The 16,994-nt window shown below is 35.4% G+C and overlaps 1 protein-coding gene across 3 annotated transcripts; it reads left to right on the top strand.

Moving 5' to 3' along the window:
- LOC107634782 lies at positions 9,770-10,871 on the top strand. Of its 3 annotated transcripts, none has more exons than XM_021119717.1 (3): positions 9,770-10,094; positions 10,186-10,305; positions 10,588-10,871. In XM_021119717.1, exons 1-3 carry the CDS (start codon positions 9,809-9,811, stop codon positions 10,719-10,721), a joined length of 540 nt encoding a protein of 179 aa, XP_020975376.1. In that variant the 5' UTR covers positions 9,770-9,808; the 3' UTR covers positions 10,722-10,871. The 3 variants fall into 3 exon arrangements, 2 of the variants coding, with proteins under 2 accessions (XP_020975376.1, XP_016193691.1); XR_002359907.1 differs by having other exon boundaries at positions 9,781-10,105; XM_016338205.2 differs by lacking the exon at positions 10,588-10,871 and having other exon boundaries at positions 9,770-10,098; positions 10,186-10,290.

The following is a 16,994-nucleotide window of genomic DNA, read 5'->3' as shown; positions in this document are numbered from 1 at the left end:
TAACTAACAAAAATAATAAGTATAATACTATTAGCACTAAAAAGTTTTGAAAACTTTTCTTTTTCTGCTTGCCAATAATCCCAAGAAAGGCATAAATATATCCAGGTTGTCATCAAAAGCTAGTGGTGCACTGGTGCGTATAGGACAAAATACTGCAAAAGTCTTACAGATGAGACGACCTAACTTATTAATTAAGAATTCATTTCATTACACTTCCGAGTCTTGTATATATATATATTGCACGAAAAATGCTTAATACGGTAAAAAAATATATTAATTATATAAAAAATATTTAGTACAGGAATCAAAAAATATATTATGTATGCACATAATATAATGTCAACTATTAATCAAATTAAATTAACATTACTATATAATTTATCTGTATTTGAATAATTTTATAAGTTCAAAAATCATACATGTTTAACTTACATAAACCACAAACATTAAAAACACCAATAAATTTTGAACGCTTACATCACATTTTTTTTTTAAAATGCTATAAATATTATATAATTACATGATATTAAATTTCATGTTGGGAAAGTCTAGGGACCAGCATATTTATTAAAATCTGGTTAGCGCTTAGTCAGCAAAAAGAAAATGAGTGATTTTTCACCATTAAATAAAATCTAACACCATTAAATATACTATTGATGGCTAATTGATGGCTACAACTCACAAAATCTGCTGGCCCCCTAACACTCCTCTTTAATGTTAATTTATATAATTACATGAATTCTTACTTTTATGTGTTCCAAGTACATTGCCTGTGCGAATTACGGAAAATACTTAATATATCTTGTTTAATGATACATCTATACAAACACTTGGAATATAAAAAGCATTCAAATATATCTAGCAAAAATGAAAAATCTTAAAACACTTTTAATCAAAATGAGAATAACTAACTGTCGAGATCATGCGACATTTAGAATCGTCTACATTGTTGCATCTTCATGTACTTGATAAATCAAGTAATAGTAGCAGAATATAAAGCAAAGAATTTTACATCATAATCATAATTAACAATTTATTAGAATAGGTATGTTTTGTTTTCTGCTAATGGTGTCAATGCAGAACATATCTACATCTCCTTCTTTAAGGAGCATTTAAGAGACAACTCACTTTAACATCATAATATAGATCGTAAAAAATATAGTAAAAAAATTTGACATACTATAAGGAGAAAAAATGATGTTGCTATTAGATATGTTAAATGAGTAAGTTTTATAGCTTCAGCACCCTTATTATTTGGTAATGTATTGACAAATTCCTACAAGAATTTTATTATATTTTTGGAATTAACCTCCTCAGTTTGAGACATATGATGGACCCACATCTTGATTCTCTTTTATTTTTCCTTTCTTTTTATATTTTGATTCGTACAGTTTCATTTTCTTGTCTGTCCAAAAGGTCAAAGTTCAACTCTTTCTCTTTATATTGTCAAGTCAGGAACAATCGACAGATCGAGCAACTTCTTCACTGAATGTAGTAAAGCAAGAACTTTATCTATGTGCTTAACTTGAATACTCATCAACTCACTGCAACAAATTTTCATCTCAACAACGGCATAATAAAAAACTCCAACATAAAAAGAAAAAAAGAGATAAATGTCCAATCGCCCAATGACCCACGCCCAATAAAATAAAATAAAGTATGAAAGAAAAAACAACAACAAAGCTTTCATATATTAGATGATTAAATATTTCAAATAAACCATGGTTGTAAACATGACTATTAAAATTTAATTAGAAAAAAGAAAGACCCTCAGACATGATATGAGGAACAAACAAAGAAGCAATAGACATGAAAGCAAAACAACATTATAGTTATTATTTGTCGAAACTATAGATAACTAATGAGTGTAGCACATAGTCTAAACAAGCAAATTAGTTTATTATTTGTAAAAATATGAATACAAAAGTAAGACGACAAATCTTATCAGCTACACTACAACTGTTATAGCAGAAATTGAAGGGTGAAAGGTCCAGATCACAATAGAACAAAGGGTAAAATTGCATTTGAGTAAGCTTTGCATGCAATGAGAACAGAGCAATATTGTATAATTGTGCGAAACTAACAAAAAAATACTTATTAAATACATATCGTAATCATGTGATAAAAATTGGGTGACTAAAATGCACATAAAAAATACATGATATAATACATAATATAATCATGTAATGGAAGGTGAGGTACAACAACAACAACAACAAAGCCTTCTCCCATTAAGTGGAGTCGGCTACATGAATCAAACGACGTTATTGTGCTCTGTCATGTATCATGTCTACAGAGAGACCGTTTACATGTAGATCTCGTTTGACCACCTCATGGATGGTCTTCTTAGGTCTTCCTCTGCCTTTCGCCCTTTGTCCATCTTCCATCTCATCCACCCTCCTGACTGGATGTTCTATCGGTCTTCTTCTCACATGTCCAAACCACCTGAGATGCGATTCAACCATCTTTTCCACAATGGGTGCTACTCCAACTCTCTCCCTTATATCTTCATTCCTTATTTTATCCAATCCCATATGACCACTCATCCATCTTAACATCTTCATCTCTGCCACACTCAGCTTATGTTCGTGCTCCCCTTTAGCTGCCCAACACTCCGTACCATACAGCATAGCCGGTCTTATAGCGGTGCGATAGAATTTACCTTTAAGTTTTAAAGGCACTTTTTTGTCGCATATAAAACCAGATGCACTCCGCCATTTTGACCAACCTGCTTGGATCCTATGATTTACATCCTGTTCAATCTCTCCATTATCATGTATGATGCACCCAAGATACTTAAAACTTTTAACTTTTCGTAGGATGTTTTCTCCAATCTTCACCTCTATATTGGGGTTTTCCCTTCTCAGACTGAACTTACATTCCATATATTCCATCTTGCTATGGCTTATGCGCAGACCATACACTTCCAGAGCTTCTCTCCATAACTCCAACTTCTTATTTATGTCTTCCCTTGACTCTCCCATAAGGACGATATCATCGGCAAAAAGCATGCACCATGGCACAGGCTCTTGGATGTGCTCTGTGAGTACTTCCAAGACTAATGTGAAAAGGTATGGACTTAAGGATGATCCCTGGTGTAATCCTATACAATAGAGAATTCCTCTGTCACACCACCTTGAGTCTTCTCACTAGTTGTGGCCCCATCATACATGTCTTTAATTGTTCGAATATATGCGATCCTTACTCTCCTCTTTTCTAAAACCTTCCATAAGACCTCCATTGGTACCCTATCATACGCTTTTTCCAAATCAATAAACACCATATGTAGATCCCTTTTATTACTACGATACCTCTCCATCATCCTTCTTAATAGGTATATCGCTTCAGTGGTAGATCTGCCTGGCATAAATCCAAATTGGTTCTCTGTTACTTGTGTCTCTTTTCTCAACGTCCGTTCTATCATCCTTTCCCATAACTTCATAGTATGACTCATAAGCTTAATCCCTCTATAGTTTCCGTAACTTTGTATATCCCCCTTATTCTTGTAGATAGGTACCAATATGCTCTTTCTCCACTCATCAGGCATCTTCTTTGACCTTAAAATCTCATTAAAAAGTATGGTTAACCAGTTGATGCCTTTTTCTCCAAGACCCTTCCAAACCTCAATCGGAATATTATCAGGTCCTACTGCCCTGCCATTTTTTATCTGCTTTAGAGCCTCTTTTACCTCGAAATCTCGAATCATTCAATAGTAGTCAAAGTTTTAATCTTCTTCCCTTGTGCATAATCGACCAAGGCTCGGAAGAGTCTTCTGTCCCTCATTAAATAACTCATAGAAGTAGCTCTTCCACCTTTCATTAATCTTCTCCTCTTGAGCCAACACCTCTCCATCCTTATCCTTTATGCACTTAACCTGATCCAAATCTCTCGTTCTTCTTTCCCGGCTCTTTGCGATTCTATATATACCTTTTTNNTCTCTTCCGCGCTTCCATTCCCATCCCACTTCGCTTCTTCTCCTACCCGTCTTAGGAAGCTTCTTTGTTCCTCACCTTTCATCCGCCACCACCTCGTCCTTGGGTTCTTCGTATGATGTCTTTTCCTCAACTTTTGCTCAACGTGAAAATCCACGACGAGCACCCTATGTTGTGTTGTCAAACTCTCTCCAGGGATAATTTTATAGTTAATGCAAAATTTTCGGTTGACTCTCCTCAACAAGAAGAAGTCGATTTGAGAGCTTGTCATGCCACTCTTATAGGTTATAAGATGTTCGTCTCTCTTTTTAAAATATGTATTTGCGATGAGAAGATCAAAGGTTGAGGAAAAGTCCAAAATAGTTTTACCCTCGGCATTGATCACCCCGAAACTATGGCCTCCGTGAATACTCCCATATCCAGTCACTTCTCTCCCAACATGGCCATTTAAATCTCCTCCTAAGAAAATCTTATCTCCCAAAGGTATGCCTTGAACCAAACTCTCTAGATCCTCCAAAAACCTTATCTTGTGTTGTTCGTCTGAACCCACTTGCGGTGCATAGGCGCTAATCACATGGAAAGCACCTCCCTCCACCATAAGTTTGATAGAGATGATCCAATCTCCCACCCTCTTGACATCCACTACGTCCTTCTTCCACTGCTTATCCACAATTATTCCAACCCCATTCCTATTCTTCACCTTTCCTGTATACCAAAGTTTGAAACCAGAAGTATCCAACTCCCTAGCCTTTGCACCAATCCATTTCGTTTCTTGTAGGCACATAATGTTAATCTTCCTCCTTGTCATGGTGTCCACCACCTCCATGGACTTTTCTGTTAAAGTGCCTATGTTTCATGTCCCAAATCTCAACCTTCTGTCGCTTCGACCTTTACCTTTTACTTTGTGAACTAGCTTATTTATCCTCGTCCGTTCACGAAAATGTGAGAACCCTTGCTCATTTAACACTACATCCGGGCACCGATGCAGCGGCTCTTGCTTTGACACCGTACTCGAGCCATACGGCGCGTTGCTTCCGGACAACGACCTAGCTTTAGCGCAATAATGTCTTTGGTTCATGTCATGGGGTTCGGCTATATTTTTATGTTGGTTGCCGAAGACCTAACACAATCCTCCTCCTTTATCCGGGTTTGGGACCGGCTATGTACCGCAAATGTAACATAGGCGGAGTTGGAAGTGAGGTACCTAAATAAAAATAAATTGCATTCATATTACAAATAAACAAATATCAATAGATGATACATATACATATATATATATATATATATATATATATATATATATATATATATATAACTTTTATTCTTTAAAAGAAATTAGTTGATAAAATAAATTATTATAACTGGGTATTTAATATTTAAATTAATTAAAATTTCTCAAAAAATACGTAATAGTGAGGAATTAAAATAATTTAGGATGAAAAAAATATATGACTCCCTTGAAACACATCTTAAAAGTTTTTACTCACTTATATTATTACCTTTTGTAAAAGTAGTTGTTGTAATCATTTTTCACTATTCTTATATATTTAGAGATTGCTTCCTAGGTTCTTATATTTAGAACTACAATTTCTCAAAATTTAATCATTAGAAACAATAAACTAAAAGATGATAAAAAAAATACTAAAAGTAATGAAAGTTATTGGAATTTTTAATCATTCATGTATTTAATAGAGTACGACTCTCTTTTAAAATTATTATATAATACTTCATCTACTATTGAATTACCTAATAGGAGAAAAAGAAACAAAAAAAAAATGTTTAATATATCATAATTCATTTATAAATTGCATAACCTAATAAATGCAAAAAGAATAGCAAGACAGGGAGTTAAAGGAAAAAGTCTTAATACAAAACATATACATAAAACTCAATAAATAGAAAATAGTTAGAATGCTTAAAATATATTTTATACAAATAATATAAATATTTATTTAATATTTACTCATAATCATATTTATTATAATTATTATTAGTAGTAGTAAACAAAAGATAATATGAGAGACATGGTATTTTAAGTTTTTAAGTGGTTCAATAACTAATAGTTTCATTAAGTCATCAACATCCCAAGATGTGAACTGCAAACTAGGAACTTGATGAGGAGGAATTTCCATAGGAATTTTCTTGTATTATTCCTTTTAGGTGGTTCTAAGTGAACCTTTTCATTGCAATTAGAAGAACTTAAGGCTCCTATTAAACGATTCCGTTAGTAATTAGAGGACCAATCACATCTGTTTGTATCTTATCACTATCAAAATGAAGGTGCAAAATTAAGTATGGAAAGAAATGTGCAAAATTAAACATATAAAATGCTTAGAATAATGAAACTACTCTTGGTAAACATACATGCAAATTATATGTTTATTGAGTGTAAAATATCTGTAAATATAGGTACAAATTATTGCTAGCCAGAAATGATAATATTTGCAGGCTACATAGCATTGCTCAATTCTAAAAATGAAGCAGATTTAAATTAGAAAAAAAAAACAGCACACACAATCAAGCAGAATCACAAACATAATAATACAAATTCAGTCAACATGTCATTGCCCTCACATTTCTTAGAGATATAAGGCACATAACAGCTCTTACCAACATATTATCACCATTCCGAAAAGGATCTTTGAAGATTTTTTGAGGATTGGACAAATTAAAAAACTAAAATTACTCTTTAAGCCTGTGACCATACAATTAGATAGCAAAAGTAATAGAAATATTAGTTTGAGAATTCTTACTATAAGAATATTTCACTATCTGCACTTGTTGTTTGTCCAGTGTCAAATCCATCATAGTTTCACTTTGGGATCTCAGGATGTTCAATAGGCCTCGGTATTATCTGAAAAGTTTAAAAGTTGGATTGCTCATGAACAATGCTGCTGCATAAATAAGTTCCAAACAATGATTGTGAATCACATACCTTTATTTTACTCCTTACACGTCACTAATGTGCTCTATGCTTTCCTAGTCTTGCTGCATGTGCTCTAAATTATCGCTGCTCAATTTTTGCTACTGATCTATTATATTCAACCGTTTTCTCCTTTGAATCTACCACCACTACATTGATAACCACCACCTCCATATTCTGCTCCACCACCATAGTGATCGCCATCTCATCCACCGCCTAACTCCTATCTCAATGTTCATTGCAATGCCACCGCCACCATGATGATGGATTCAAAAAAAATAAGTGAAGAAACAACTATACAATTCCACTAAACAATAAATGTTGGGGTTATAAATATATCTTTTTGTTGCCATTCAAATTTTAAATTTTAAATTTCTAAGTTTTTGTTACTTGTTAGGTGAAGAGAAAATAAATATAGAAGTAGAGAATGGATGAAAAATAATCAGTGATGAAAGAGAATTAATTGAAGGAAGAAATAGTCAGAAGTCATGGAAAATAAGAAGTAAAATTTACTTGAAAAAAATAAATAATTGAATGGGAGACTACAAATGAATTAATTGATGTATACAGAACACTATAAAATATTCAATTCTTAAGTCCTCTTTATCAAGATATTTTGAATCACTACCCGGAATGGATAAGGTTTTGTGTCTTAGAGTTTCATAATTGAACACCTCACTGAAACTGTAGAATTTGATGAAGCAAAAAAAATGATTTTAAAAATAAAAAAATTCAAAATATAGTAGATCTGAACAAAAATTTGAAAAACATCAAACGAAAAACCTTGAAATTGAAAATTTCTGAAAATTGAATGTGATCAAACCTTGTTTTCAAAGAGTTTGTTGGGCAGTCCATTACAAATTATCCAAAATCCCTATAGTTGTAGCAGATTTGCGTTTACCATCCCTGCCATACATGCCTCCTTGGTTACAATCCCAAGCCATGTGACTCATCCCACTATAGTTGTAGCAATCACAACTATAACCATGCTCTCCACCGCCACCACCATGATCACGATGACAGATTGTAAAAATAAAAAATGGGCGAAGCAACCAGAAGAATATAATGAATAATGGAAGAAGGGTTATAAATATGCTTGTTTTTTCTATTCAAAATTTAAATTTGAAATTTTTTGTTCTTCTTATCTTACTTGATATTAAAGGAAGGAGTTGAAGAGAAAGAGTTGTCAGAAGAAATAAATGTATGTAGCAAAGAATGAATGAAAAAACAGAAGGACATTAAAGGGATCAGAGAAGTTGAAGGGAGAGTTGTTAGAAGACATTAAAGACATTGAAGCTAATATTACTTGATACATAACCCAAAATCCCAAATATTGATGCAGAAGAAATGAGTAAATGAGAGACCACAGATGATACACCGCATAAGGATCACCATAATGAATCCAACTCTCAAGCTCTCTCCTGTAAAACACGTTGGATTTCCACTACCTGACAACCCTCTATTAATAGTTTAGTATTAGATATGTCATGGTCTGAAAATCGGATCAGACTGGTCACTCCGACTGGTCTAACTGTAAACTGCTAGTAATTATGATCTGATTAATCTCTTAAAATTGCTGTTAAAAAATCGGTGAATTGCCGAATCAGCTGGAAATCGATTAGTTGTTGACCGGTTTGAAAGAAACTGCGTTGTTTTGACAAATTTGGCTTACTGAACCTGTTTTTCACTCTCACTCTCATTCAGTCATTCCTTTCACTCTCAGCCTCAGTCCCCCTTCTCCAACTCTAGCCTCTCTTCGAGTCTCTGCCGCCGCCCATCCGTCGAGCTATTGTCGCCGTCCGTCCGTGAATCACAGAACTCATAGCCCTTTCTCCCGAGCCCCTCTCTCCCTTTCTTTCTTTCATTGACATAACCAAAAAACATTAGCCATCTAAGCCTACACCACCGCCGCAAGGAGTAGCATACTACCGCCGTCCGTCACACTCAAAGTTCGTCGTCCATCGGCCCATCTAGCTTCACTCGTGCTCCAAGTCTCCGACCCCTGTTCGCTGTCACTATCGCAGCTGCTTCCTCGAGCTCAGCCACCGTTTCCTCATTCACCAATGGTGGGGTCGTCGCTTGTTCTTCCCTTACTCGTCGTCATCCTGCTCGCCGTCGTCCATCGCGTTCAATCGCTCTCCATTATACTCTGCCCTGCTTATATCGAAGGTTAGTGCTCTTCATTTTTTTAATGCTCTATTCAGAATCATATTGATTATTGAATGATTATTGAATGTTGTGTGTTTTTATTGAATGATTATTTGATTATTGATTACCTCTGAATGTTCTGTTGTGCTGCTGTTTTGTGTTTTTTTTTTTGCATACTGATGTATTGCTGGTTTCTGTTTTATTGTTTTGTGACTTAATTAGTTAATTATGCTTAGGCTGTTCTATTCAAAAATCATATAGATTATTGAATATTTTGTATTTTATTGAATGATTATTTGATTATTGATTAGCTCTAGATGCTCTGCTGAACTGCTATTTTGTGATTTTTTTTTGCATACTAATGTGTTGTTAGTTTGTGTTTTACTGTTTTGTGACTTAATTAGTTAATTATACTTAGATTGTTCTATTCAGAAATCATATTAATTATTGAATATTTTGTATTTTTATTGAATGATTATTTATTAACTCTGAATGCTTTGCTGTGCTGCTATTTTGTATTTTTTTTGCATATTAATGTGCTGCTAATTTGTGTTTTACTATTTTGTGACTTAATTAGTTAATTATGTTTAGATTGTGGCTCTGGTTCTATTAGGTCTCAAGGATTTGGATGAGTGTCAAACTCCACACTACAAAAAAAGAGTTTAAAATGGCATTGATATTACGGCGGCTTTAAAGAACCGCCGTAATGTCCAGATATTATGGCATTTTTTGTTGCTGCCATAATTGATTTTGTATTTGTGGCGGTTCTGATGATTAGGGCGGTTTTGAACCGCCGTTATCACAAATGTATAAAATCAAAACTTACCATCCCCTTCTTCATTTACTGCCGCTCTCTGATACACGATACACGATTGATGAAGGCTCGTTCTCTGATCTCCCTCGCTCGTCTCGTCCTCCGCTAGCTACCGCTGCTTTCGACCTCCACCGCCGCTTCCTCAGATCTCAGAACACCACAGCCAACTGCTCCTTCACGCTGCCGATCTCGATGTCACCGTCGACTGCTCCTTCTCGCCGCTGCTACGCAGATCCTCTCCTCCCACAGCATTGCCATCGCCTCCACCTCCTCCATTGCATGTATTAAGTTTTTAAATTAGGGATTAATTTGTTCAATAATTAAGCACTTGAGGTTGAAATTTCATTAAATACTTAATTCTTTTTCAGATTGTTTGGCCTTGGCTGTTGGATGCGGCAATAATGCACGAGAAATTTCTAACGTTTTCTGCTGCATGTTCACGATCTTTGCTGCAGTGTTGAATTTTGAGCCATTGTTTTATTCTCTGGGTAAATTTCCTTCTCTTTTTTTCCCTTGCAACTCTATAACTGACTCAGTCGGCTGTTAGGAATTAATTAAAGTGGTTACAGTTAGCCCTAAACCCCTTTATATTGCAACCTTTATATATATTCGAGCGTGATATGAGTGTTTGGTCCATTGGATGGGACTCAAGGCTTCTTGCTTGTGTTTATTCTGTGAGTAATATATTAGACTTATTATCTTGGTTTAATTTAATTATTATTATTAGTATGGCGATTTAATTTATAAATAATTTAATGCTCTTCAACCAGGGAGTGGTGTGTTTTGGAATCGCATATTATGTACAAGGAGTTGTGACCAGGGAACGTGGACCAGTTTTTATGACTTCTTTCAGTCCTCTAATTATGATTATCACTGCTGTATTGGGTACCATTGTCTTGGCTGAGCAAATTCATCTTGGAAGGTCAGTTCCATATGAAAGTCTATAATAGGGTTTCATTAATTATGTTTAGTTCTTGCTGAGACACTAGTCAGTTAATAAATATACTAACTTGTTAATTTACAACGTAATTGGAGCTATTGTAATTGTTTGTGGGCTATACTACTTTGCCGCCAAGCATATATAGATCACTATAATGCTAGCTAGATAACCACGTTCACATTATAGATTAATTAGCTTATAAGAAAAAATTAAAGAACTAGTAGAATTTATTATTTTTTGTTAACATTTTAAGTCATTAATTCAATTATTTTAATTTAGTAATTTAATAATATTTATTCTGTTTTTTCATTTATTTTGTTTTTCAAAAGAACTAGCAAGACTTCTCTCAATGACTAATGGTGATCCTCATAATCAATCTAGCACAACTGTGTTAAAGGGAACTATTGGATATGCTCCTCCAGGTATAATCTGTTTCATCCAATCTTATAAGGACTTTTTAGTTTAAATTTTTATTCTTTCTTTCCATTTTCAATGTTTTTAAAATTGTGAAAAGGAAAAACTAAAAGAGGAAGTGAAAGCGAAAAACATAATTTTATTGTTTTCACTTTTTAAATGTGATATTGGCATGTTGTTTTCAGAGTATGAAATGAGTTGTGAGGTGTCAATGCAAGGTGATGTGTATTCTTTAATGTTGACTGCTCTATACGTTTGTTTCTCTTTCACAATGACTGCATTACTGATTCGTTGCTTATGAGAATGGCAGTTTAGGCCTTTCTTATTCTTTTTCTTTTTTTTCCCTTTCTTGCCTTTTTGTGAACGGGTTTTGTTCCTGTATGGATACCTGGAGAAGGAGAGCTTAGTCTCTGGAAGTTGGTTCCGAGCTATTACCTTCGGGGCCGACTTCTCAAGTACCGTGATAAGCCGAGCTTTTCTCCAAGAGTGAATCACGTAGAGCTTTGAGCAAGAAACAAGGGGGGAGTATACCTGCAAAGGCACTCCGAAGCTTAAGTTAGTATTGAGAATTTCTTATTCCTTTAGAATAGAAGATCATACCTTTTTATAGATGATAGTGTATAAGTTGGTTACGTTCCTGCTTTATTGCCCGTATTCAAGAGCAATAATAAGGGTGAATGTTAGTTTAGACGTTTCATTTTGTGAAGTAGTCCGGTGAGCTGATTTGTAACGTTACTTTCCAATAAATGACATTGATTGCCGACCAGTGACTGTAACGCCGAATAATAACGTAAATTGCCGAGTTATGGTTTATAATGCCGACTTTGTAGTGGTCCAGATGAGAAAGATGATGTTCTGGTGGAAGAGGTTCATAGTTTTTATGATAATCAGAGAAGGTTACATGATTTTGTGGAGCGGAGTGAGGGGTCTTCTCTCTGGGGAAAAGATTATCCCTTCATGGTTACTGCTGATGAGGTGTGTCAGACCCCGTCCGATGTTATTTTGGCGGAAGAGGTGGGGGATGTGGCGATTGACCAGTATATGCAGGTATTTTATGTTCTTGAGCTATAGTGTTTGAATTTTGTTTTGGTTTTATGGAAAATTGTGATAATGGCTGATTTTCAGGTTGTGGGCCTTCGGTTGGCGAGTTTAGGGCGGAGTCGTGAGAAAATTCATCGGAAGTTTGTTGAGAAAAAGGAGGATCCGAGTTTGAAGGAAGAGTTGGCTATAAAGGTTGCTAAAGTTTCTGAGCTGGAGGTGAAGTTATGTGATGTGGAGAAGCATTTGAAAGAAGTGAAGGAGAGTTATGCCAAAGATGTTGAGGATTTAAAGAAGAAAGAAGCTGACTTATCTGCTATGAGTACTCGTATGATTGAGGTTACTGCTCGGTTGAAGGAAGTGGAGAAAAATAAGCAGGGAGAAATTCTTGATTCTTTCCTTGAAGGGTTTGAGAGGGCTGTTCTTCAGGTTAAATTTCTGGCTCCGGAGGTGGATGTTTCGGCAATGGATCCAGGCAAAATAGTGCAGGATGGTGCTATGGTTGAAGATGATGGTGCTGCTGAGCAAGGAGATGAAAATGTGTAGTTTGTAGACATATTTTGACCATGAGTCTGGCTTTTTGAACTTGTTAACTTATGTTTTGCTACTGTGTTTGAGGAACAAACTTGGAAATTTCTGTTTAGTTATTGTTTCTGCATGCTATGACTATAATATGATGCTGATATTTGGGTTTATATCTGGTTTGTAATGGTGCCATTTTGAGATGGTGAAATACCATGAGATTTAATCGAAATGTGGTAGTTTGGCTAGTTTGGAAGCCGATTTGTAAGTATGAGAATATTTGTGTTAATGACAGAAATTGGTCGGGTATGTGGTGATATTTGAATCATAGGATTCGTTGAGTTTAATTCGGACATTTATCTGATTGAGTTGGGTTTGGATTCAACTTGGATTGATTTTTTTGGTGACCGAAAAGATCGGAATCCGAGTAAGATCGGTCATTTATCTGAAATAATGATCTGAACCCGAGATTGGATCGGATATATATCTGATGTAGCAATCTGAATCCGAGTTTGGTTCGGATATTTGTCTGATATAATGATCGGAATCCGAGATTGAATCGGATATTTATCTGATATAAAAGTCTGAATCCGAGTTTGGATCGGATATTTGTCTGATATAATGATCGGAATCCGAGATTGAGTCGGATGTTTATCTGATATAATAGTTTGAATCCGAGTTTGGATCGGATATTTGTTTGATATAATGATCGGAATCCGAGATTGGATCGGATATTTATCTGATATAATGGTCGGAATCCGAGATTGGATCGGATGTTTGTCGGATATAATTAAGATCGGTCTTTTGATTTTTGAGAAATTTTGAAAAAGTAAAGAATAATGTTGACTGGAAAAGGGAATTTTATTAATGTAAGACCTTTGAATTTAAAGGCCCAGGTAGGCTAGCCTCGTTAAAACCTTTATAATACCTGCGCCACACCCGTGTGGGTTGGAGGATCCGTCGACGTATAAAGACCATTCAATGTAATCTTCAGTTATCTTTGGGACTGAGAACTTGGCAATGAAGTCGGCCAAGAACTGTGATTTGATGGATGCTCGGCTTTCGTATTTGATGTCAAATTCTGACAGTTCCACCGACCATTTGACTAGTCGGCCAGCCAATTCAGGTTTCTGTAGTACTTGTCGTAAAGGTTGATCTGTCCTAACATGGATTTCATGGCTCTGAAAGTATGGTCGGAGTCTTCTGGCTGAGAAGACAAGTGCGAGTGCTAGCTTTTCAATGGTCAGGTAACGGAGCTCTGCGTTCTGTAAGGTCTTGCTGGTGAAATAGATTGGGAGCTGCTTCTGTTCCCTTTTTGCAACAAGAGCAGAGCTTATAGCCCAGTTAGTGACAGACAAATATAATAATAGTGGCTCCCCTTGTAGGGGTGTGTGTAAAATTGGTGGTAGTAAGATCTTTTCCTTGCCGAACTTGTGGCTCCTCCACCTGCAAAACCTCCGGAAATACAGTTAATTGTACGTGATGGTAATTCGGGATGGTTATGGTTTGGTCGGTCTCTATCTCGGTTATGTTGTGCAGCCGAGCCCTGATCTCCTGGGGCAGATAGTCGCCGCTGCATGTGTCCGCCGATGAATTTGTCCAGATGACCTTGCCGAGCTAATCTCATGACTTCAAGATGGGAAATTTGAGGCCGATAATATAGGAAGAGAGTTTTATATTCTCGGCCCCACGGTGGGCGCCAATTGTTCCTGTATGGATACCTGGAGAAGGAGAGCTTAGTCTCTGGAAGTTGGTTCCGAGCTATTACCTTCGGGGCCGACTTCTCAAGTACCGTGATAAGCCGAGCTTTTCTCCAAAAGTGAATCACGTAGAGCTTTGAGCAAGAAACAAGGGGGGAGTATACCTGCAAAGGCACTCCGAATCTTAAGTTAGTATTGAGAATTTCTTATTCCTTTAGAATAGAAGATCATACCTTTTTATAGATGATAGTGTATAAGTTGGTTACGTTCCTGCTTTATTGCCCGTATTCAAGAGCAATAATAAGGGTGAATGTTAGTTTAGACGTTTCATTTTGTGAAGTAGTCCGTTGAGCTGATTTGTAACGTTACTTTCCAATAAATGACATTGATTGCCGACCAGTGACTGTAACGCCGAATAATAACGTAAATTGCCGAGTTATGGTTTATAATGCCGACTTTGTAGTGGTCCCGATCAGGTTTGAATATGAAGATTGACATATATAATGCTAAGTCAACTAACTGTCTAACTGTAATTATTTAGATTTTCTTTATTTAAAAAATAAATGTATTTTCGTTGCTGTGTGAATGAATGCTTATGTTGTGTTTAATAAAATGACAGGGTTCAATTATAGCTTTTACTATGGTTGTTATTATACTGAGCCAGAACCTTTTTTTAATTTATATCATAATAACCTTGAAGCAACATTTGTATCATCCAATTTCTTGATCCTTTTCTTTGATTTGTTTTCCTTAACCTCCTCATTTTGTTATATTGTTGTTGAGAAATGAAAATGGTGTTTAACTTAACAATTTATTTGTCTCTAGTGGGTGCTAATTTTCTAGAAAGTGCAGCCGGAGAGCATCGAGTTCAAGAACATCAAGAAAATGAAGAACAAGGCATGCATAATATTCTGAATGACTATCTTCTCATCTGCAGGAGAATGGGGGTAAGTATTTTCAAATTTCTCTCATTGCATAGGCAGTATGGTTTGTGAAACTCTTTGATCTTTGGCTAATTATGATACAGGCAGAGGCAGAGAAACTGCATATTATTGATAAGGATTGCATTGAAAAAGGGATTGTAGAACTTATCTGCAAGCATAATATCAAGAAGCTTGTGATGGGAGCAGCTTCTGATAAGTACCATTCTAGGTAAGAAGATTACTTGTAGTATTCTCCAATCTCGATAAGTTGATATTAATGTAGTATTCTCCAATCTCCAAGGTTTTTGTCATTACTAATCTTTCTAGCTGATTTATTATGATTTCTTTGTCATTACTAACCTTTCTAGCTGATTCATTATTTGATGCTCCAAGTTAGCTCTCATATACAAGCTAGAGTTTGATTACCTAGAGTTTGATTTTGGTTTGTTGATTCAAAATCTGGTATTTGGTCTCAATACAAAAAATATTGGTCAAAATGGCACTAATTTTGTGGCGGGTTAAAAAAACAAAGAATGCTGGTTCTTTTGTGTATTTTAATTTTCATTGATCTTTTGTGATGTTGCTGTTGTATTTTATAGATGATGATTGAGCATATATGTGGATGCTTTTTTGGATCTATATAGTCTTTTTGTAATTATATACTACTTTGAGAAGGTTCTTTCTCTTTGTTGCTTAGGTTTCTGGTGGTCTCATTCATAGTTGACCTTGAATTGTTCATTATGGTAAATTATTAGGTGCTTATGCATTGTCATTTGCTTGCAGGAAAAGGAAGCGTCCTTGATTTTGAGTATAGATGCCTTTTGTAAATTAGTAAAGCAGCATGCTAATGTAGCTCAGTTAGGTACCATGTAAAGACACTATTTCTCCTTATCTTCATTCCATACTTATTCATGGATGCCTTACCTTATATGCAACATTTTTGGTGTGATTAAGCATTAGGGAAAATGTTTTGTACTCCAGTAATCGCATTCCTTGTTTTGTAAATATAATTGTCTGTTGGAAATTGCAACATATTGCTTTATTTTATTTACTATCCAGTTTGTGTGGTGCAGTAAATGCTTTTCTTATATGCTTGACTGTTCTTTTCCAAGTGCTTTGTATTGATAAGGATTGCTAAAGGCTAAAATGCCAATACTTAAATTTGCAGGTAAATGACCCCAAGGTCCGCAACCTGTTGCTGGGGGGCCAGAGAATTATATGGAGGTTTGTCGATCTCATGAAGCTATTTCTTGATTGAATCTGTCAGTCAGAATTTTGGGGGTCCAATTCTGTTAGCGCTCAGATATTGTTAGCTTGATACATCAAAGTTACTTTGAATTCTTGTCTCAACCTTCTCTAGCCTCATTTTTAACATCTACAACATACTCTTTCTCAGTATTATATTCCTACTTAATAGCATCCTGAAATGTTGTAGGTTCCCATCGTCCATAAAAGCATCAAAATTACCGAAGTACGAGTTCACTCCAACTAAAGGATCTCTGACATCTGGAAAACAAAATAGTCATCAAATTGATACTCCTGCTCAGCCCCAAACTCAAGTTGACATGGTATATAATGGGTTTTCTTTACGGTCCTTTTTGTTCAATTTTCTAATCTGTCTTGAATTGTCTTTGATAGAA

Source organism: Arachis ipaensis, chromosome B03 (genome assembly GCF_000816755.2).
Source record: "Arachis ipaensis cultivar K30076 chromosome B03, Araip1.1, whole genome shotgun sequence".
In the NCBI taxonomy this organism is placed as follows: Eukaryota; Viridiplantae; Streptophyta; class Magnoliopsida; order Fabales; family Fabaceae; genus Arachis; species Arachis ipaensis.
Note: the sequence above shows the minus strand (reverse complement) of the source record. Positions and strands in the feature narration are given on the sequence as shown.

Bases quoted from the DNA above. Each gene is read 5' to 3' on its own strand.
- LOC107634782 (XM_021119717.1), top strand. From the start codon at position 9,809: ATGTATAAAATCAAAACTTACCATCCCCTTCTTCATTTACTGCCGCTC. The intron at 10,095-10,185 runs GCATGTATTAAG...ATTCTTTTTCAG, and splicing joins TCGCCTCCACCTCCTCCATT to ATTGTTTGGCCTTGGCTGTT. The intron at 10,306-10,587 runs GTAAATTTCCTT...CTCTTCAACCAG, and splicing joins GCCATTGTTTTATTCTCTGG to GGAGTGGTGTGTTTTGGAAT.